Below are 22645 nucleotides of genomic sequence, written 5' to 3'. Positions count from 1 at the left end.
GTGTACTGGTAAATATAATTAATTGGTTTAATGAACACAAGAAAAGTTATACATTTTGCAATATATAGATAGACTTTCCAACTTTATTTGGGAATTATTCATAATCGCCGGTAAAAGTGGTAAATGTAGCGAAATTTAATCAAACTTTCTTTATCGAGATGATTGATGATTATGCATACTGCCACTAACGGGGAGTGTCCGCTATTGTATTTCTAATTTCAATTTGGTAAAAATATTTTCCTCAAATAATTTTCTTTTCATATTTCATTTATGTTGGCATTTTTATGTAATTTTTTTTGAAATTTTAAACAAAGTTTTGGCATATAATGAGTTAAACGCAAATACTCATTAAATAAAATACACACACAAAAGATGCTTTTTTTTGCACAATTCTTTATTCTAAAATCATCGACCGTCGTTTTTGTAATATATTCATTTATATTTCCTTCGTATATTTACACGTATATAATTATTTGCAATATCTACAACTTTGGAACCTTACACTGATATCGTTTCTTGGAAGATTTGACTTTGAATAGGGGGGAGGTCCAAACACTGTCCCCGAATCTAGTCCACGATGGCCACCCATCATTAATTAAGCTCGCGAATTTTATTTATTAAATCATAGCGTCATTTTCCTCGCCTGGTGGTCGGTCGGACATCGACCGAAAGAGTCCTGCGTGCAACAATTCGGTTTTCTCTAGCGATGGCAGATTTCGCTCGCTCTTAAGCAGTGGGTCAAGTCCGCTGACAACACGACGGGTCGTCATAGAATCCATTGTCCATCCACCCTGTCACTTCAATATGGTCTCCAGAGCACGGCGTCCGAATGTCCGTTCGATGTGCTGTTGAAGATGGTCGTACCGTTCGAGTTCGGTGACGACGATTCCCTGGTGTTCCTCTGATGACTGGTCGCTTCGGTGTCGATCACCTGGTCGCTCTGTGACACGGGATTCGAACCCAGACTCGAAGAAGGACTACTGACCGAACTCCCTCTGGATAAGGGACTGCTGCTGGACGCGAGATGCTGCTGCTGGCCCTCGTCCTGCTGGTCGGACGCCGACGGCGGTCGAGTTTCGGAGGACATCGTCGTTGCCGTCGACGCACCGCCTAGGAGGTGAAGAGACGGGTGCAGTTGGTTGTGGGCCACGGACCCGTACAATTGAGGATATAGTAGAGAGTGCGGCACGACCGGCGGGTTCAAGTACATCCCCGCACCGGTTCCGTTGGCGGCGGCGCAGCCGTTGCTGTAATACGCGTGAAGGCCATATCCGGCTGCGTGGCTGACCGACAGGTACGGTGCGGCGCCGTTGGCTGTACCACCGCCTCCGGATAGGAGAGCTATCGAAGTGCTCGGTTGCGGGTTCGATGCCGAAGTCGCCGTTAGGCCCTGCCTTAGCTCGCTGAGGCGGTCTGTCAGAGACAATTCGGAATTCGCCGCGGCTGCCGCAGCGATGGCGTTGCCGTACCTCGAAACCAGGAGTGGGTCTGGCTTCAGAGCGTGATCGCCGAGAGGAGGGAATGTACCCGATGCTCGATCCGCAGTGTTTAGTCCTGTAATGGATAGAAAACAGAAATGTTTTATAGAAACCACGGTCACTGTAAACTACGTCATATCCGAATTCCGTACAAAAAATTTATATAAAACGAATTTTTGCTAAACGACGTGGGGATAATTCATTAATAAAAGTAAAATTGATGAGATTTTTTGCAAAATTCGACATCTTGCAAGCCATCGCCAATTAGCGCCAAGCATCGCCAACCAATTGGTTAAATTACCTGAAGTCCAGACAACACCCGAGCTCTGTCCCTTGAGTTACTCCCAAATCAAATCATGCAAAAAAAAAATCATCATCGGGCCAGAAATGAGACATACAGACTTAAACGTGTCGCGGGCCACTTAATTCATCTGTAAATATGCCGCGAGTTGCTTCTGTAAAGTTAGAATGCGTCGTTGACAGTTTCAGTGATCTGGAACAGCACCGCGGGTAACTTAAGGGATCTGTGAATGGATCCCAGGTCACTTGAGATCGGATGAGAGATCAATGAGATCGGCTTGCATTCACGTCTTGAAGTTGCGAACCACAAAAAACCAACTTCAGCCGACCACCTGAGGCGACGATCTGTACATCTAACAAGGGTCACTTAAGTGCTTTGGGAATACGAGGTAGTTTACTTATGTGATCTGCGCGTGCCGTGGTCCACTTAATTGAAGTGAAAATGTGCCGCGGGTCACTTAAGTGATTTGGGAATGTGCCCCAGACCAGTTTAGTGATTTGGGAATGTGCCCCAGACCAGTTTAGTGATCTTGGTATCTGCAGCAGGACACTTGAACGATATATAAATGTGCCCCAATTCGCTTGATAGGTCTGCAAATGCGCTGCAAGTCACTTAAGGGAATACGCTGATCTGGGAGAATGTGCCGCGAACTACTGAATTGATTTGGTACTGTATTGCGGACCATTTAAGTGATCCGTTTGTGCGCCACTTAGTTAATTTTTTACAAAGTTATGTTTGAGGTCGCGGGCCACATCAGATGACTCCGAGGGCCGTGGGTTGAGCATATATGATTTACATTATGCTTGTGGCATTTCGGTCATTAAAAAATGATTAAAAGTTTTAAAAATGATTTAAGAATAAAAAGCCGCGTTTTTCCCGAGTAAATTTCTTTGGGGATAATTCCCCCCAAGGTAGGGATTTTTTACAATCACGCGGTTGAAATCCGAAGATACAATAATTTTTCGGGAGTCTGGGAGATGGAGTAGAAATCCGAGAGACTTGGTAGCTGCGCCATTTTATTATAACGTGAAAACAACACCAAAAAAAGTGAGATTCTCGGACTTACCCGAGGAAAGTGTCGAAGAGCAAGAATCGTGAGAAGACGGCGACACGCCAGTCAGAGCCGTCTCGAGCGGATACGTAGGAAATGCAGACGTCTGAAGGGCAGTGTTCAGGTAGGGCGAGTAGTGAGGTCCGTAGGCTCCCCAGTGAGCTTCCGCTGCCCCCGCCAGATGCAGTGCTGCGGCGTCTATAAGAAAAACAAACCATATTACTCAATTTATATAGCCAATAAACGATCATACTTTTAGTCACCAAAATGCGAAACACTTTAATAAATATACAAGAAAATATTGAGGGGTCATACCTGGGGTCGCGCCAAGCCTCCTCGGGATGTCCAGCGCCCAATGCTCGGCAGTTTTCCTCCTAAGGTGCTCCCATTCCCGAAAAGGATCTGGAAGCCGAGGGTCGAGGAAAGGAGGACGTTGTCCGAACGCCTGCGCAAAAGCTCTCAACTGCTGTTGTTGTCCTGCAAATAACAATAATAATGATCATTAATTAACAGGGAAGGCAACAACTGTTATTAGTTACCACAAAAATGTACAGGTGTCCCAAACGGCCCACGTTTTTGCAGGATAGAAATAAATAATTTCGATTTCAGGTGTCGATGCTTGTTATATTTGCTCAACCGCGAGACACGGACGTGATTCAAGAAACGGGACGTAACAATTAGCGAGTTTGTGGTTTGCCGTCTTAATCAAAGGTTACAATGTCTGCGGTTTTTCCTCTTGCCGTCCCGTAACCGCAGAGAAAAGCCATTTGCCACCGATTCTCCCTCCTTTCCCACCCCCCCCCCTTTAACATATGCAAATGACTGGTGACGATGATATTCGTTTTGTCTCGATTTGAAACCGCATAATTGGTAGCCAGCAGAGAAATATTATGCCATCTTCGTGTTTTATTTGTTCACTTTTTTTTTGCGGTCGGAAGGAAGTGTTTGCTGTTTGTCGTCGTCATTGACCGAGTCTGGTCGAAACGAGTGATAAAAATACCAGTAATGTGTAATATAGTCTTTGTTCTTTGCCAGAAAAATACGGTCCCCTGTAGTCATATGTATATAAAGTTAATGACGCCTTAGTGCTGTCCAGCGAATTTACAATCCAACCTGACAGGCGCGGATTCGGAAGGGGGCGATTGTCCCAACCCAAGTGCAAAATAATTGTTCTGCCTCGTAAAAAAGCGGGACGTTTAATCACGATAACCGGTGAGCTGAAGATATCGATTTTTGTGCCTATTTTATGCTTCGAAGTAGTTCTTTTACGTGGGAAAATATCTACCAAACTATTCTATAGGGAGCCGCAGATGAACCATCGATTGGGTGAAGGAGCCGCGGGTGACAGGTAAAAAACCTGAAATTCAGTTTTTTTAACCGATCAGCAACGACGTTTCATCTTTCGGTCATAAAAATCCCTGGTGATAATAATACCCGAATTCTAACATTATTCGTGATTTTAATAAGTGGCATCCGCTATTTATGTGTGGGAACTCTGTAAATACATTAGTTTTTCTTTAATGCAACGGTTAGTTCTGGCCCAGAACAAACCAACAGCCTGTTTAGTCGATTAGGTCAATGAATCTTATAATTTTCGCGATAGAATTTAATATATATCAAAAAGACAATTTCAGACTTCAGAAGGGGGATAAATGAAAAATCGAGAAAAAAAAAGTTATTTATGCCTGTTATCTCATCATACTCGTATGAAGAACAACAATACAACGTGATGCTGCTAAACACCTAACTTTGTGTATATATAAGCGAGTGTTTGTGTTTTCGAATTTAATATATGTTTGAACAATAACTTAAACCTCTACGGTGGTGCGGGAAAAAGTAACCCATAAAATCCGGAGGAGACTCGGGAAATATATAGATACGGGAGAAAGAGAGAGAAAAAAAGGGGGCTTAGGATACACCAAATAATAAAAAAAATCACGAGGTGAAGGGAACATGGTTGGCGGAGAACAAGTAAGAAATAAGGAGGAGAGAGAAATCAGGAGAGGGAGAAACAAGCCCAAGAGAAAACTACTGTTTGGGTGAAGAAAAAAAGAAGGTTCCAGAGGAAAAATCTTTCTTTTCTTTTGCTCATTCACCACAAAACCATAATCTCCTGTCAACTGGAGGGTTTTATATTTCCCAGAAGGGAACGAGAATAAAAACCAACCAGGAGAGCCAACCAACCCTCCGTGTCCTTTTTCCTCCCAACCAACCAACGTTTGGTGATCGATGCCCAGAACCTCGAACGGAACTGGCAAAACGGAAATGATTCCTTTAACTTCTTCATCCCTTAACTGCAACTCTGCTGCTGGCCCCACATTATGCCCCAGACTCTTGCCCCAGTATCGAAGGAGAGAGACGACTGCTTGTTCGTGTGGTTTTTATTTTTTATTTATTTATTTATTTTTTCGTTCTCCTGGATCTTAAATGTTATCCCATTTCCAAGGAGGAGAAGGACTCTCTTCCTCCCTTGCCCCATTGCCATCTATTTCGTGACCACCCCCTTTACTTTAGCCTTATCAGGAAGAGTAGCCGTTGTCCGTTTTCGGTTAGCAGTGTATTTCTCTCTCTCTTTCTCGTGGTGCACTTTTTGGTGATTCCTCGATGTATTACGTGAGCAACACACACACACACACACACACATATATATATATATATTTATTTTTGTGTGTGTGTGTGTGTGTGTGTGTGTCATCTTTATATGAGACTGACCTCATGCGTGTGATTTATTTGCTGCTTCCCTTCTCTGTCACGGCCGAGTCTTCCATCATTTACCCCTGCCTTCAGCAGTAGAAATAAAAATGACCGATACGAGAGGGTGGATCTAGTTGTAAGTGAAGCTTTCAAGGTACGCTCTCTATCATCGTAATGTGAGAGTCATGCGGGAAAAACATACTGCCCCGTGGCCTTAAGCAATTAGCTTTCAGAGCTTAACTGATAGCCATTTCAAGTTGACAATTTCGTCGAATTTGAGGAAACAACCCCCGCCCCCCCTCATCCTGGTTATGATTCGGTCTTCATTTTATAGGAGCCATTTTATATACAGGGTGCACAATATACATTGTACATAATTGAAATAAATTTGAAATTAAATTGAGGTTTCTCTGTTTCTGAGCTGTCTACGCCCTTTACTACCTTTTTATCTTACTCGTAAAATTACGAAACTTTAGCAGAGTTCGCAGCAAAATCTGCTTGACCATAATCTTCCATGACCAGAACTCAAAATATTTCCCTGACAGTCTCTGCCCAAAACTCGAAAATTTCTGTGATCAAAACTCAAAAATTGTTCCCCTGACCTAAACACAAAATTTCTGCGATTGGAGTTTTGATCAGGAAATGTTTAGGGTTTCCGTCAGGGAAATTTTTGAGTTTATGTCAGGGAAAGCCAGCACATCCCCAGCTTCCAACTATCTTAGGGGAAATTCCCATCAAGAATTATAACCATCTATTCAGATGTCTCTCCCTCATAGAAAAACTTTGATCTGGCAACGTCGGGAGGGAGAGAGAGAGAGGGAGATTAGTTCAACCCTCAGCTATACACATGGATCAGGGGAGAATCGCAATTACATACATTAAAGCCATCTAATGAGGACTTCGACAATTTTTATTTCCTTGACCATAATAGTGAAATCGTTGCAAACGTCCCTTTTCTGAGACAAAAAAAATATCCTCGCGTCAATAGTGAAGTGAGCAGCGTATGATGTGTGAGGATTGGGAGCTCCTCAAAGAACGGGTTATGTTATAATAGCATCGAGTCTTGCCCTAAAGAGAGAGAGAGAGAGTCACATGTCATAGGAGAAATTGGGTGCCTACACCCTTAATATTCTCCCCGTTTTACCGGCTCTGAATTTGCTCCCTTTCTCCCAATCCGGGTGGGGGGAGAGTTTGGTGTGGGGCGCCAAACAAGGGCATAGGAGCCTGGCGACAGCTGTCGCGTTGTGCTGCAAGCCACCATCTGGAGCACCCTCCCCCACCCCAACCTCCCTTTTACTACTTCACATCCATGCTTCTGGATCAATGCTTTAGTTGTTTATCGTTAGTGATGGCGCGGGTGATCCGTACCTGACCACCCTTTCGAGCCCTGCCTTTTCTCTCGTACATTTCGAGGGGCCCCTTCTGCCGCTCTCTAATGTATACCTTGCTCTCAATGTGTACGACGTCGCCCTCCCTTTCCATATTCGCCCCCGTATGTACATATATATATTCGAGAGCTTTCTGAAACCATTGCCAGCAGCGGAAAATGGGGTGGGAGCCCTCTTTACGGCAAATAGAATGGAACTTCAGCGCTAACACGAGGAAAGGAGTGGCGTCCAAACCGAATTATTCATTTAGAAGAGGCACTGGACATATAGCGAGTGTTTAGTGGGGGGAAGTAGAGAGTGTTCTCGCCCATAATTTTAGCCGAACCAACCCTCTCTCTGTATGTGTGTAGAGATATGGGCTTTGGTTTTAAAAGCTTTTACCATTGACTGAAACCACCAGCCGGCACGAGAACACTCCTGGCTCGTTTTCGTAATGTTGAGGCAAGTATTTTGATGGTGGATGAGCGACCAGCGAGTCACCTCCAAGCAATTTTGCGATTAGCCCGCTTATCCCGTTGTTTTCTATGCGAATCGCGCAGTTTTTAGGCTATTTATTTTTTCATTAGTCGAATCACATGCTCAGAAATAGATACACTGCTTACAAAAGTTAAGTTCACGACGGCTTATATAACACATAACGAGAAAACTCTAAAATACCCCCCTCCCCCCACCTTGAATTGAATGGTTAACGGAACACAAATGCGTGGTACTACCACGTACAGTTCTTCGGTGCCAGCGCACAGTAGGTCGGTCTACTGATAGAACTGTACTGTCTCACCAAGTGACGCTGCAACCATGGATGTAACAGTTGTAGAGGTAGCTCGTCGATTCCGCATGGCTAATATAGCATAACATACCAATTACGCCATGCTATAGTAGCATAAAATACCAATTATGGCAGTGGTTGTCAAATTTTTGTCACTCTCGTGGCTTCCTTGCCAAATTCATGGCTTATCTGCGGCTCCCAAAGAATATTTAGTACGCATTTTTCCTTATACAGTGAAACCTGTACGAAACGGAACATCAATAGACTGAAATAATATTCCGTTTAAGACAGATTCCCGTTTTATAAAGGTGCAAATAAAAACACTAATCAGTGAACAGACTATATTTTGATTCCGTTTAAGACAGACCGTTAAGACAGATTTCCGTCTCATACAGTGACCGTCTTAGACAAGTTTTACTGTAAAAAAAATCACTTCAAAGCATAAATGGGTACATATATCAATATCTCCAATCAATAACTCGAATTGTTTTCCATAATCCGCCCCTGGCAAATGTCGCTCATCCAAAAGAGTCAAACAATTGTCCGGAGACCGTCTTGAAACTTGAGTTTGAAATACCAGATAGATTCCCACGTTAATTTTCCTTACGGAACCTCTAGTCTAACGTAAAGGGTATCTGTTGGAAAAGTAGCAACACCCTCCCTAGCCATCAATCTATCCACCCCACCTGATCAAACATGAGAACACTTTTTCTAAGTACGTATATAGGGGGGAGGGGGGGAATGAAAATATATAGTAAGCTCAAAATAATGTAAAAATTAAACATCTGTGGTAAGCAGAATGCAGAGTCCGTCAAATTTACAGAGTCCGAGAAAAAAAAAAGGAGATAAAAGGGGGGAAACAACACAGAGCTGCAAATATGGAAAACACACAAGAAATACAAAGATTAAGCACCTGTGGTAAGCACAATGCACGTTACAGTCCAAGTAGAGACCTGTGTCTGGTCGACCAAGTGTCAACAACCGTCTGGACCGTCGTGAGATAGGTTAGTTGTTGGGTAATTCGCTAAGGCCGGATGGTTGAAGGCTATAGATTTGCATCTTTAGCAAGAAACCCCACGACGGACATTAAGACAATGGCACCTCTCTCGAATCTGACCTCATTGGCACTCGACTCGTATATTTATCCCGTTTCGCCCTGCCAAGCATCATACTTGGCAGGAATGCAGCGTCAGATTTACGAAAATTATCTGCATGCCCATTAGGGTGGGACAGGGGTGCGTCACTGAGATTACCAACCCGTCTGAGGATCAGCATATTTTTATAGTAGCCAAGCGAAATTGGCAAGTGGCTTCCACAACTGTTACACTCATTGCAACGTCACTTGGTGCAGAAGGACAACACTCTCTTCCTTGGAGGGGGGGGGGTGTTGCTTGATAAGATAATACATATATCTGCCAGTACTGTGTGCCGAAATCTCCACATGAATGGACTGTATGTTCCAGTACCACGTGTTGGTGTTATACTAATCGTCAAACCCAGAGGGATAAAATTAACGTTGCGTCGTTATTTTACGTAAGTCCAGCGCGTGCTTAACTTTTGGAAGTCAGTGTAGATGAGGAGTTTTCAACTTTTCAGACACAGGGGCCGAATTGACATTTCCTACAAAGCTCGTGGGCCATCAACTTATGTAGCATTGTGACATCTCAATAGAAGGGGGCCGATGGGCTCCCACAGGGACAAAAATAATTGAAGCTGAAATTATTTATTTCATTAATTATCAATTTCGATTAGTTCTAAAATAATTTTTTTCACTGATATAATACTGAAAAAAGTTTTTGCTTAATTACTGGTTAAATTAATTAATTCTGAGATTAATTTTTTACCGGAAATCACTTTAAATGATTCTGAAATTACTCATTTCGGAAATTCCGAAGTTATTTTTCTTCTCAATGTATTTTGAAATCATTTCTTTCAATAATTACGTAATTATTCTTTTATTGATTGTGAAATAATTTCTATCCGAAATTACGAAATCATTTCTCTTGTTGATTTATAGACTATTTTTTTCACTAATTATGAAATTATTTGTTTCAATAATTTTTAACTTTCATCAATTGGTTCCAGAATTATTTTTTTTTCATTTATTCTAGAACTAAACAGCTTTTCAATGTTTTCTGTGATTTTCTGGAAATGATCACGACAAAAAGCTCCGAGGGCCAAATGTGGCCCCGCGGGCCATGCGTTGAAGATAACAGAATCAGATTAGCATAAAACCGACTGATCCCAAAATCGGAAAAACATTATTAAGTTTTGGTTTGAAGGGAGGGAACAAAATCATCAAACGTTGCGGTCGTGAAAAATATGCTTGAAACAACCGCTTAAAAAACCACCAGTTTTTCGCTAAGAAGAGGGAATAAAGGTCAGTCGTAATGACCATCTTCAGGCATGTTATGGAATCCACGCGATCATTAAAAACAGAGTCCACTCTTTCACGCGCTCGAGCGTACGCTATAATTAGGCTATACGGAGAGGCGTGTGCCTCGGTACTTTGAAATAAAGCGTCTCTAAACCCCCTCGTACAAGGGTGAGGTACAAAGAGGGTGTGGCTCCCCCTCGACGAATTTGTTTTCTTCTTTTCCTTTGTAAACAAATAGCCGAATACTTTTGTAAGTCAAAGCCGTGCCTGTCTCTTAAAACGCCCCGTTTTTAGCTCGCAGTACCATTCAGAAAACCTTAAATGCTGAAATTACACCAAATACCTAGTACTGTTTTTTGTTTTACAGTTGTAAATGGAACTGGTAGGGAAAATTAAGGCTAAGGGGGTGGAGGAAGTACACTCGAACTCGTGTTATTGCCCCCCCCCCTAAAAAAATTGTAGAGTATGGCGGAATCCCCGAATACTTCTGGTAAGTACAGTGTTCCCGGGAGATTGACTAATGAAATGGTTTGGAATGAAAGGTATCGTCATTGTATGAGAAGTTTGACTTGATTGTTATAATATTCGAGCAATGATTTATACACAGTTGTAATTTCGATGAATGGCCACTGTCCTTACTGCCGGGCCGGCCATTTTTTGGCCCTGGGGATGTCGCTTTGCTGCTGCATTTGTAGGGTTATTTTGGCTCTCTTCGGATTAAAGATACGTTTATAACGAATACTTCACGATGTGTATGAGTGGATGCTGTAGCAACTGCCTATTTGTGATAATTTATCGTTATAGTACGATTGTTTGTTGATGGTTACTGAACCAGTTTTAGGATTTGAATCCGGTGCAAGAAATGGACGATAATCGCCAAACGAATGCTTCATCTGTAAGTTTAAAGAAGGGATTTTCATAATTTTTTGAGTTTGCGGCTGCCCTGTTGAAAGACTTCAATAGCCACCGCTAAATACAGTGACGTCGGAGTTGGGGGTTGCTCAAACACCCACAAAATTAAGTCAGACATCTAATCTTTATACATAAAGCTCAAACCCAACACCCACAGGTCTAAAACGCTTCCGACGTGACTCTTGAGGGCTTCGCGAGGGCTAAACATACCTTTCCTAATGTTTATATATTATTATTGTTATTTATATAGAGCTTCAGATAAAACGGCAATGAGTAGCTCGTTGTGCGTTTGCACCACCTGTGTAAAGCCTGGGATAGCGGGGATAGATAAGCAATTTTATTAGGTTCAGGCTTTAAATAACAGTGACGTATAAGCAACTTTTCTGTTAAAGGCTTGGGGGACAGCAGTGATGGATAAGTTGTTTTCTTAGCAAGGCTTTGGATAACGGCAATGAATGAATGAAGGCCAGAAATCTGCCACGGGACTTATCCCGTTACCCAGATCTCTTCCAGCCCAGCTTTGTTAAATAGTTTTTATAACGACAACGGATAAGCAACTTCTCTGTGCAAGGCTTGGGACAGCAATGTTGGATGAGTTATCTTCTTAGTAAGGCTTTGATAACGGGAACGGATAAGCATCTTCTCTGTTAAAGGCTTTGGATAACGGGAACAGATAAGAGCAACTTCTTTATAAAAGGCTTGGGATAGCAGCGATGGATATAGGTTATTTTCTTAGTAAGGCTTTGGATAAGGGGAACGGGCAAGCAACTTCTCTGTACAAGACTTGAGACAACGGTGATAAATAAGTTATTATATGTATGAATAAAGCACTCTTCCATAAAAAAGGCAATATATCATACAAGGCTTGGGGTATCGGCGGTAGAAAGTTATTTTCTTAGTAAAGCTTTATGTAACAAAAACAGATAAGCAACTTCTCTGCACAGGCATTGGGATTGCAGCGATGGATAAGTTTTTTTAGTAAGGCTTTGGATAACGGGCACGGATAAGCAAATTTACTATACAAGGCTTGGATGGCACAGCGATGGATAAGTAATTTACAAAAAAGGCTTTGGATAACTGGAACGAACAAGCAACTTCTCTATGTAGAGTTAGGAGAGCGGTGATGGAAAGTTATTGTACGCGCAAGAGCAATAAAGCATTCTACGATACGGTTCCGCCTCCTAAACTGGCGCAATGACTTAAGCTGACAATATTCCGCATACCCTGGATTGTTTATGGTTCAGAAGTAAAAAAAAAGTGACAGATTATATAAGCTTGGGATAGCGGTGATGGATAAGTTTTCTTAAAAAGACTGGATAAAGGGAACAGTTAAACAACTTCTCTGTACAAATTATGGATTAGAGGCGATGTATAAGTTATTTTCTTAGTAAGGCTTTAGATAACGGGAGCAGATAAGTAACAGCTCTCTTCGATGCTGGGGATAGCGAGTAACTTCTTTCGGTAAGACTTCAGGTAAAAGCTATTTTCAGAAAGTTTTCAACCGTCCGAGAACCCCTCAGATGCTGGTGACAACAAATTCCTGCCATTTATGTACAAACTGTTTGCAAGACTTCGGACAACGCCAGGCGATAACGGTTCCTTCAAGCTTTTCAAAACTTCTCACGACATTGAATATATGATATACTACAACTACAGTACTTCGAAAATGAACTTCCCAAAGTAAAAAAAAACTTTGTGAGAACTTGTGTTTTAGAAATGCATGGCATTTTATTAAACTTTTCCCAAAGAATTTTCGACAGGTGTAATAATAATGGACACACGCTGGAGGGAGAGAAAGATGCACTCACCACCCCAACACACACACACAGAAAGAGACATCCGACCGCACAGTGGCTTTAATTTCAACATAAACGTCACGTACAGAGAAGCCTTCACGCAAATGCCGAAGAGTTTGTTGTTTTTTACTTCATTATTGTTCTCTTTCCACATATTTTCTTAGTTGTGTTGTTGTTGTTGTAGATAAGGAGTGGGGGGTCCTTTCCTTCCCGCTTTCCTTTCTTTCTACGTGTAGTAAATGAAGCACCTCGGGATAAAGGAGAGGAAAAGCGGGAAAACACAGGACAAGGAGAAACGCGATCCTGTTATTAAACTAATGTCACTTTGGCTCTGTTAACTGCCAGTCACACGCGCTGCAACCAAACGCATTTCCAGCCAAGCCATTGACTTCACCCGCAGCAGCAGCTCCCCGCTGCTCCCCACAAAGTAACCCCTTATGTGTGCTGTTCCCTCTCTTTCTTGCTCCTCCCCCCCCCCTAATTCCAGATCATTTACTTTGTCGGGTATGTGTGTGGATGGCGAAGGACTCCTTTCAAACCAAACTGACGCTTAGGCTTTCTTTTGGCTTCGCCCCTCCTACCATTGCAGTAGTTTACATACCAGCGATAAAAGGGTTGTTTTCGCGGCTTCTTGAAAATGCTTTCTTTTACCTTCCATTCTATTCCTACACGCCGCCCTACATTCCCCCGAAGTAAGTTATCGGTGTTTTATTCCATCCGCCATTTTCTTCTCATATTTGTGTACGTGTCGTGCGTGGAATGACCATTTATTCTGTTGTCGATTGACTCAGAAAAGGATTTTATTTTTATATAGAACTATGTCGGAAATACTGCATAGTTATACCGGAGGTGGCTTTTTCCCGAACATGATAGAGATTTTTCCCTTTTCTTAATCTGGACGGTTTTCGAAATGTGGGCAGGGTAGTACCTGTAGGGTAGTTTCTTTGGTGTTCGAAATAAGAGATCAAATGACGCTATTGACCCCAACTGTGGGTCAGACAGAAAAAAAAAAAAATGAAATAACTGTGATAAGTAAAATCAGAGCAAGGGATAGGGCTTGTTTTCTGAACGGGGACACGTGCCCAAGACCCGCAAATTTTCAGATCCCCAAAATTTGCTTTGGTTTGTATATTAGGCACGGCCCACATGTCTCCTCCCATTGTATACGTCTCTGCCTCACAAGAACACAATATAGATAAGGGGCCCCAAAAATTCATATTTGCCTAGGGCCTGAACTTGTCAGGAACAGGTCCCGGCGAGGGAAACCATAGACTAAAGATATAATTCTTACTTAATTAATTAAAGATATTATTCTTACTCTGTGAGGGAAACCTATAGCTATGCCTCAGCAGAGAAATTACAATACCGTCCAACTTTCTCGAGATTTTAATTTTAGTCCAGGCAAGTAGTAGGCCTTCTTAATGGTATAATTTTGACATGTAAAACGGGGTTCCCAGCAAAATCTGCTTGATCATTTATTTCCCTGAGTTTCCCCTTTCATATGTACAATGGATCCCACTTATAACGTTTTTGAAAAAAAATCGTCATGAAACAACGTTGTAAGCAATAAAACGCTTTGAACGTGAAATCTCGATGAGTAATAGTAAGAGTTGAAACCACGAAAATAAGTTGGCTACATTACAAGCGGGATCCACTGAATGTAATATAACTTCTGCAACACGCCAACAAACAACCATACTTTGTACAGATGTTTTTCAGGGCACCCTGTGTTGAAGGGAAGTGCTCGACTGCGGGTGGGAGGGAGGGGTGACTCGTCTGGAATTTTTTCTGATACAACAGTGTCCTTCGGGACACTTTGCTAACATTACTTCGGTGACAGAGCCTGGTTGTGATCGGTGTTACGAGATTTTTCCCCTGATCTGGGTAAAGAAAAATTCACTACAATTCAAAATCTTAAAAAACTTCCAAATGTTTTCAAGTTTCAGTTTTTTTTCGCTTCATGGAATTTTCCCCTAACTTTTGCCAAATATTTCATATTTTCCCTGATCATTTTTTTCCACATTTCCCTGACAATTTTTTATACCTCTGATTTCTCAAGTCACTGAGAACCTGTGAAATGGTCGAATGTTTTCCTAAAATTATGAACTTACTTCTGGGCTCTCTTGGTCCGTCGACAGTGACTTTGATGGCTTTACAGTAGGTGACGACTTGCGGTGGACTCGTGCTTATCGATATCGTCAACGTGAAACTTTTACCTAGAAATAAAAAACACAAAAAGACAATTCAAAAATACGTATCGAAACACTACGTTTATAATTTAATGCATTTCAAATTCCCTAAGAGGTCTTTGGTGAATCTTATTTTAACGTAATACAGTACAATACAAGTGATCAGGAACTGTGTCGCGCGCCACTCAATGACCTATAAACATTCTGCGGGAACACGTCACTTTACTGATGTGGAACTTCACCGCAGGTCACTTAAATGATCTGTAAATGTGTCGCGAGTTCTTCAGGGCAGACAGACAGACATGACCGCCCAGATGCGCTCTCCCAAGATGGTCTCTTTAGGGCAGCGAAACTCGTCCTTTCTGAACCCAAGGACCAGTAAAATGTCTGAAATAATTCGACGGAACACTTGTGACCCGTATTACGGGACATTCCTGTATTTTCAATTCCGAATTTTTTTACACATTTGTATTTTTTCACAACGATGCTTATTGAATTTCTGTTTACTATAATCGTGAAGAAATAGCGCTTTCATAACTTATTATGGTGATTATACCTAGAAGTAAATATTCATCTTATATATTTGTCAAGTTACACGTTTTTATCGCTCAATTTTTCAGCAATTTTAACTACAATTGGAGATTTTGCCGACTTATACAATGGTTTTTGATGCCGAATGGAGGCTTCGTATTTTACCAGATTTAATTCTGAATGAAATATGGTCATCTACTCAATTGAATGTTTTTTTAGTCAAATACATTTTTATACTGCGATTCGTTCTAGCTATTCATTTCCTACCCCTCACCCGCTTGAGCAGTGATTAGCAAAATTGTTAATTGCATTTATTGGCTATAATTATTAGTAATATACCATATTTAGAATCAAAAGTTTCCCGCATTTTCCTTGGCGAACCTAAGTGTGAATGCACAATTTTTATTTGAACCCATATGGATATCACTAATATAAATTGCAACAATTGAATGATTTTTCATTCAGTTAGAATTGAATTAATTATCAAGTCTGCCTATGTCATCGCTGTGAACCATAGGTTGAGAAACACTGCTTAAAGTGATCGGTGATGTGTCACGGGTCACATAAGCCAGTGGTTCTCAACCATTGGAAGCCCACGGCACGGTTTATTTATGATGAAAGGCCCGGCCATACATACGATTAATGAGAAATAAATGGGTAAAAATGGAACAATGAACCACTCACGGCCCAGTTTGACTGATGTCAGGGCCCGGCGGTTGAGAAACGCTGACCTAAGCGATCTGTAAATGTGCCACTTAATTCGTTTTTAGAAAATCAAGTTTGAGGTCACGGATCGCATCAGATGACTCCGAGGGCCACATTTCGCCAGCGGGACATGGGTTGAGCATATACGGTTTGCACAGTGCAAAATGCAAAGATGTGTGTGTTCACTTTTTCCATCTTCTTCTAAATTTTCCTTCATCCAATTATGAAGTAGTTTATTTCTGCCATCGGTCAGTATTTGTCTTTCTTACAGTGCTTTTCAAGTTTTATGAAAATTACTTTGAAATTTTGAGCAGTTTCTGGAACAAATTAAACAATTTTCCCACAGAAACCTGTGGACAATCGCGTTTCGGCAAACGAATATTATTCTAGAATAAGCAATCTTCGTTAGCCGAGATATCACTGTATCTTGATAGCATTTCGAATTTCAAGTAGGAGATTCGTGTCTATTATCGAGTGAAAAAAAATGTATACTGAAATAAACGTAATACGAAAGACAAGAAAAGAATGTTTGCCCCCGAGTAAAAGCGTCACAAACACACACAATACATCAAACACCACAGTATGGATTTTACTTATAAAGATAGCAAAGAGATTTCGGGTGTTTTCAACTAATTCACTGGGGACCATTTATTTTCCATGCATTTTCTTATTGACCAGGAGCCATTTCAAGCCCATATGAGCCATAAAATAATAAAACCACCGGAGCCCGGAGCTACACACCAGAGTTTATCTCCAAACAGATGGCTCTATTCTAAAAAAAAAGATTCAAGTTCGTGTCAATATACGAGATATAATAAACACGCAGAAGGCACCTACATGGCAACAATGGGCCCCTCAACCACGTGCGTGCCTGCTCTTCTCATTATCAACAATGCTCTCGCCCACGGGAATGTTGAAAAGAATGAACACATTTTAGTTCGTTCCAGAAAAAGGAACCTTTTTGAGAACTAGTTCAGAAAGTGCCGTCGACTTCTCTTTTTCGATGATCTGATGGAATAATGAACTGGTGGCCATCTCTTGTTTTGGCCAGAAGGTACCGTTGGTTCGTGGCCCGTCATAAAAACCTCTGGCGCCACAAATGCAAAAGAGGAAGAAAATAGTTTTGCAGTAATTACCGACCACTCCCTGATGATTCCAATCCGACCAGAATAGGTGCTGCTGTGGCTGGTGTGCGACAACAAAAAAAGTGGGGAGACCCGTTTAGCGGATGGCTGGGTGCATCCAGATATTATTCACACTGAGATAAAAGGAACTCAGTGACTAAACAGTACGAACCCTTGGCTATTCATTGGGTCGCTTTTGTGGGAGTGAAAGTGAGTCCTCTCTCTCTCTCTGCGTTCTTTTTTTTTTTCTGTGGAAGGAGGAATGGGAAGAATCACTTCCCAACCTCAACTGCAAGTGATCAATGAGTCCTTTAATGTACCTGCTGTTCAGAATCGGTCCTGATCTAACGGTCAAACAGGTTCTGATTGACTCCCTTGTGCCAGAAATGATCGCGTGTGCAACAGGAAGAACAGACTTAATGGCCCTCTAGAACAGAGATCTTCAACCTTTTTCTAGTCACGAGCACTGCCCGTACCCAGCCTCAAAAGAAGAGCACCTACGGCAAGTTTGTCATTCGAATGCATGAAATCAGAATGATTTCAAGCCTTGAATGCAATTTGTGAAAGGCGTTCAATTGGAAAGTTGATTAAGAAGAAAGACTCGCGAGAACGAAATCGGACACGAGCATCGAGCACCCTGGATGCTTCAGGGAGTACCGTAGTGCTCGCGAGCAACGGGTTGAAGATGCCTGCTCTAAACAGCGTTCGGTCCGCGACGATGCCATTAGGTGGTCCGGTCCGCACGCGGACTTGATAATCGATTCTAACTGAATGAAAAATTATTCAATTGCTGTAATTTATATTACTAATATCCATACAGGTTTAAAATAAAAAATTGTACCCTCATACTTATAGGTTCACCATACTTCATTAAGGAAAATGCGATCGTAAATACGGGATATCACTGATTTTAGCCAAAAGATTCAATTGTGATAAACTTGCTAATCACTGCCAAAACAGATGAAGGGTGGGAAAATAAAGGGCTTTGATAATAAACAAAAATTTATTTGGCGAAAAATAGCATTCAAATTAATAGATGGCCATATTTCATAGTAAAATACCGGGCGTCCCCCCAATTGTCATCAAAAACGTTGCCTTTTGCCAAAAGTCCGCAAAATCTTTAATTGTAGTTAGAATCACTGAAAATTTGAGGAAAAGACGTTGAACCTGACCAATACGTAGGACGAATATTTGTATAATATAGCCATAATTATCATAATGATAATTATCAAACATAATGATAATTATCAATCATAATGATAATTATCAATCATAATGATTAATATAAGTATTGTATTGATAATTATATGGAGACGATGTTTATATTCACGATTTTAGTTAACATTACAGATTTAAATAAGCATCGTTAAAAAAACCGGACAAATGTATAAAACAATTCGGAACAACTAAAAATACTGAAATGTCCCGTAATACGGGATGCAAGTGGTCCGTCGAATTGTTCCAAATATTTTACTGGTACTTGAGTTTACAAAGGTTGAAAAACGCTGCTCTAGAACTTAGGTTCCCAAATTTTTTCATCCATCGTCGCCTTTTTCATCCTATCATCATCCCCCCAACTCAAGCCAACCCATAGGACCCTATGCTACACCCGTACCTTCTACTCCCCCCCACACATGTCCTTCGCTCCAAGGAGGCGATATTGCCCACTTTGGGAAACAAACATGGTTTCTTAAACTTTTAGCTCATGCCCCTTGTTCAAAATTTTTTCTCCTCAAAAAGTCCCCAAACTCAAGCCAACCCGCAGGATTCTATACTACATCTAAAGCTCCTGTCACTCTTCTGGACACTTCCATCCCCCCCCCCTAGGGGGCAATATTACTCATTTTTAGAAACCACTGCTCCAGAAGACACATGCTCAATCCATAGCCACGGGCATATGCGTACGCAGAATTTTCTCGGGGGGGGGGGGGAAAGAGGAGTTTCAATTTTTTTCTTCTTAAGGGGGGGGGGGTTTAAGTTTTCTCCTGGAAAATAACATTATAATCTCGGCTTTGGGGGTTTAGAACCTCCCACTTCCTTTGCGTACGACAGTGGCCACGGGCTCAATGTTGTCCTCGGAGTTATCTGATGTGACAGTAGGTATAGGCAGCAAACACAACTTGTGACCCATCATCTCACACATAATTTCGTAAAAATGAATCAAGTGGCACATTTCAAGATCCCTCAATCCGAAAGCACTTATGTGACACGCAGCACAGTTCTAGATCACTGAAATGACCCCGACAAATTTACATATCAGTTCCACATCACTCAAGTGGCCCGTGGCACATTTACAGTTGCGCCACAGTTCGAGATCACTGAAGTGTCCCACGGCACATTCCCAGATCACTCAAGACATATTTACAGATCTCCGCGGCACCGTTCCAGAGCACTTACTCAGTCATGTAAAGCGGTCTGATACTAGGCTAGGCCCTTTACTCGAGAGTACGTCTAATTATTGAGATTTCACGCAGGAAAGTAGTAAAAATGTAAGTTTCCGCATTTATGCGTCAAAATTGGTCAATTCCGAATATATCGCATTTATCGCGTGTAGGGCGATATCTTGGAAGGGGCAACTAACTGTTCAGGTTCGTTATTCATTGAATCCTCTCGTATTTTAGGAGACAGATCGATCCCCCCCCCCCCCGTTTTTGTTGGGAGAGGTGATGGCGGTCAATCGCCCCTCTCTGGATAAACGCATGAGCCGAGGCAGACCTCTCCAGCTGCGAGTAAAGCACAAGCAGACATCATCAGCCATGAATAGAGCCGAGGCAGACATCATCAGCGGAAATGAACCCGAAGCGATATCCCCAGCTACAAATGAAGCGGAGACGGTCATCTTCAGCAGCGAATGGAGCAGAAGCACATATTTCAGCTCCGAATGGATCTGAAGCAGACATATTCAGCTTCAAATTGAGTGGAGGCTGACATCGTCAGCTGTGAATGAAGCAGAGGCAGATATATATGTTCATGTGCGAATATAAAGCCAACACCGTCTATAGCAGAAAGCCTCTTCGCGAAGCTTTGACGTCACTGAAGTCGTCCATTTCACCTGTGGCCATCGGATAAAGCACACCTTAGGTATGCGAAATCTTTTTTTTTGTAGTATATTCAATGACTGTAGGCCCCAAAGCAGAATGTGCCAAAATGTGCGACGTACGTCTCGGAACAACCAGTGCTGTTGCAGAACAATCTGGAAGAATTTTAAGAATAGTGTAGAAAAACGCTATTATGTATATGCGAATTTTTACCGCAGAACATTTTCAGTCAGCTGAGGGCTCGTTGCAGAACATCGCAAAACATTCTGCTTTGGGGACTATAGGTTAAATACAAATGCAAATACAACACCACAACAGGACGATTTAATGGGCAAATGGACGACTTAAGTGACGCCACGAGCTTCGCGCGGAGGCTTTCTGCTATAGAAGGTGTTGTTGATAAAGTCGAGGCAGATAACATCAGCTGCGAACATAGTGGAGGCAAACACAAGTAGGTTCGTTTTGTCATTCCGCATTTTACGGGACAGATAAATTTTTCCCGCATTTTTTGACTCTTGGGAGGCCCTGGGTCCGAGCATGGATTGACTTCGCTGCTGGTGTTTCTTGTGGTCGGAGGGTGAAACATGTGATATTTGAGAAGGGATTGACTATTGAAAAGCGGCATTAACTATTCCAAGTCCAAGGAAGGAGGCGTGGGGGTGGGGGGAGGGAGGTATAACCACGTTTCAACTCCCGATTGGCATCTTTCCCGTTTTTTTTCATGTAACTTTTTGCTACTGCGAGACGGATATTCGACTCACGCAAGGGCTCGCTAAATGACACGAGTACAATTAATGTCCCCTGTGTCAAAAATGTTTTGGCGTCTGTAGCGCAACATCATTTACCGCAACGTTAAACTCGGTGACAAGCAGCCCTACCGACATCACCATACAGTACCTACCGCCCGCTCCCTTAAAGGACAAAAGTGGGCACGCAATTATGTTTCGATTTTGTCTTCTAGACGGCTTTTTTAAAAGAAAAAATCTCTGAAATTTGGCGCGTGTTTTGAAACTTAGTAATATGCATTTGTCGTCGTCGCCATTTTGGCGACATGTCGCTGTTTGTTTTTTTTTGCTACTGAATTGAGAGCCGTTTTGATGGTTAAGAAAGAGAAAGGAAACGATGACAAATCGGCCATGTTTTGCGGCTCCCCGCAAAGATACTTCGTTCGGGGCGCTTTTGGGGCGGAGCCCCCATAAGGCCAATTGCTTCAACGTGATTGAGATGCTAATGCCATACAGAGAGAGAGAGTCAATGCTGGCGTGCTTGAATAATGAGCCCTGGGTAGAGAAGCCTGTTTTGAGGGTCTCTCTCTTTCGTGTTTGCGTTGCAGCAGTAGCCCATGTCATTGCCGGTCGACATGATGTTATAACGAGGTCAATAGTACAATTTGTATGCGTCGTCCAACTACGACAGCGATCAAGGAATTCCATTTCTCTCACACCCCGCTCCGATTCTCCCTCTAATAAAATGGCGATGGTGATGGCAAAAGAATTAATATATTGCCGAGTCCGATCTTTTTTCCTGCTCAAAGTGAGGCACTCTTTCGGCAGTGGCGTAACTACTCGATTCTTTTCCATTACATTCTGGGGAGGTGGTATAAATTCTGATCCGTATATATATGCGATATGTTTTTTTTCTTCTTTTCTAGAGCAGTGTTTCTCAACCCTTCTGAAAACAAGGACCAGTAAAATGTCTGGAACAATTTGACAGACCACTTGTGTCCCATATTACGGGACATTCCTGTAATTTTCGTTGTTCCGATTTTATTTATACATTTGTCCCGTTTTTTCGACGATACTTATTTGAATTTGTAATATTTACCAAAGTCTGTCAAAATTTGTCATATTTACCAAATGCACACAGCGTTTTCATAATATAACTTTTTATGATAATTATGGCAAAAATTATAAATAATATTCATGCCACATATTTGTCAGGTTTTGTCTTCAATTGTTTTTGGAATTATAATTATGATTGGTGATTATGCCTACTTTTTTCTGACAATGTTTTTGATGATAATTGGCAATGTCCCGTAGATTTTACGGGATTTTTTATTTTGCTCAATGGAATATAGTCATCAATTGATTTGAATCGTAAAATAATTTTTTTTAATGCGATTTGTAGCAGCCCTTTATTTCCGCACCATTCGGCAATTTTAGCAGTAAATGCCATTTAAGGCATAATTTAAATTTTTATTGTATTTCAAGAAAAAAATTTAATATTCTTTTCGTGAAATACATTTTTGTTCACTGCGATGCAGCTGCTATTTGTTTCCACACCTTCATTAATTTT

General features: G+C 41.7%; 1 protein-coding gene across 1 annotated transcript in view; it reads right to left on the bottom strand.

The window, feature by feature from the left end:
- Positions 1-384: 384 nt before the first annotated feature.
- LOC149089027 (uncharacterized) overlaps positions 385-22645 on the bottom strand; it is a 41113-nt gene continuing 18852 nt past the window's right edge. Inside the window, exons 2-5 of the mRNA XM_089236661.1 lie at positions 14875-14979; positions 3146-3307; positions 2846-3028; positions 385-1554 (exon numbers count right to left, since the gene is read on the bottom strand). Of these exons, the coding sequence (XP_089092787.1) occupies positions 800-1554; positions 2846-3028; positions 3146-3307; positions 14875-14979 (1205 nt within the window). The 3' untranslated portion in view covers positions 385-799. The remainder of the gene's footprint in view (positions 1555-2845; positions 3029-3145; positions 3308-14874; positions 14980-22645) is intronic.

The sequence above is a fragment of the Pholcus phalangioides genome, unplaced genomic scaffold (assembly GCF_987345545.1).
Source record: "Pholcus phalangioides strain wild (caught in Gottingen) unplaced genomic scaffold, Ppha-v1.0 ptg000002l_1, whole genome shotgun sequence".
Taxonomy (NCBI): Eukaryota; Metazoa; Arthropoda; class Arachnida; order Araneae; family Pholcidae; genus Pholcus; species Pholcus phalangioides.
The sequence above is the reverse complement of the archived record's forward strand: the minus strand, read 5'-3'. Positions and strand labels throughout refer to the sequence as shown.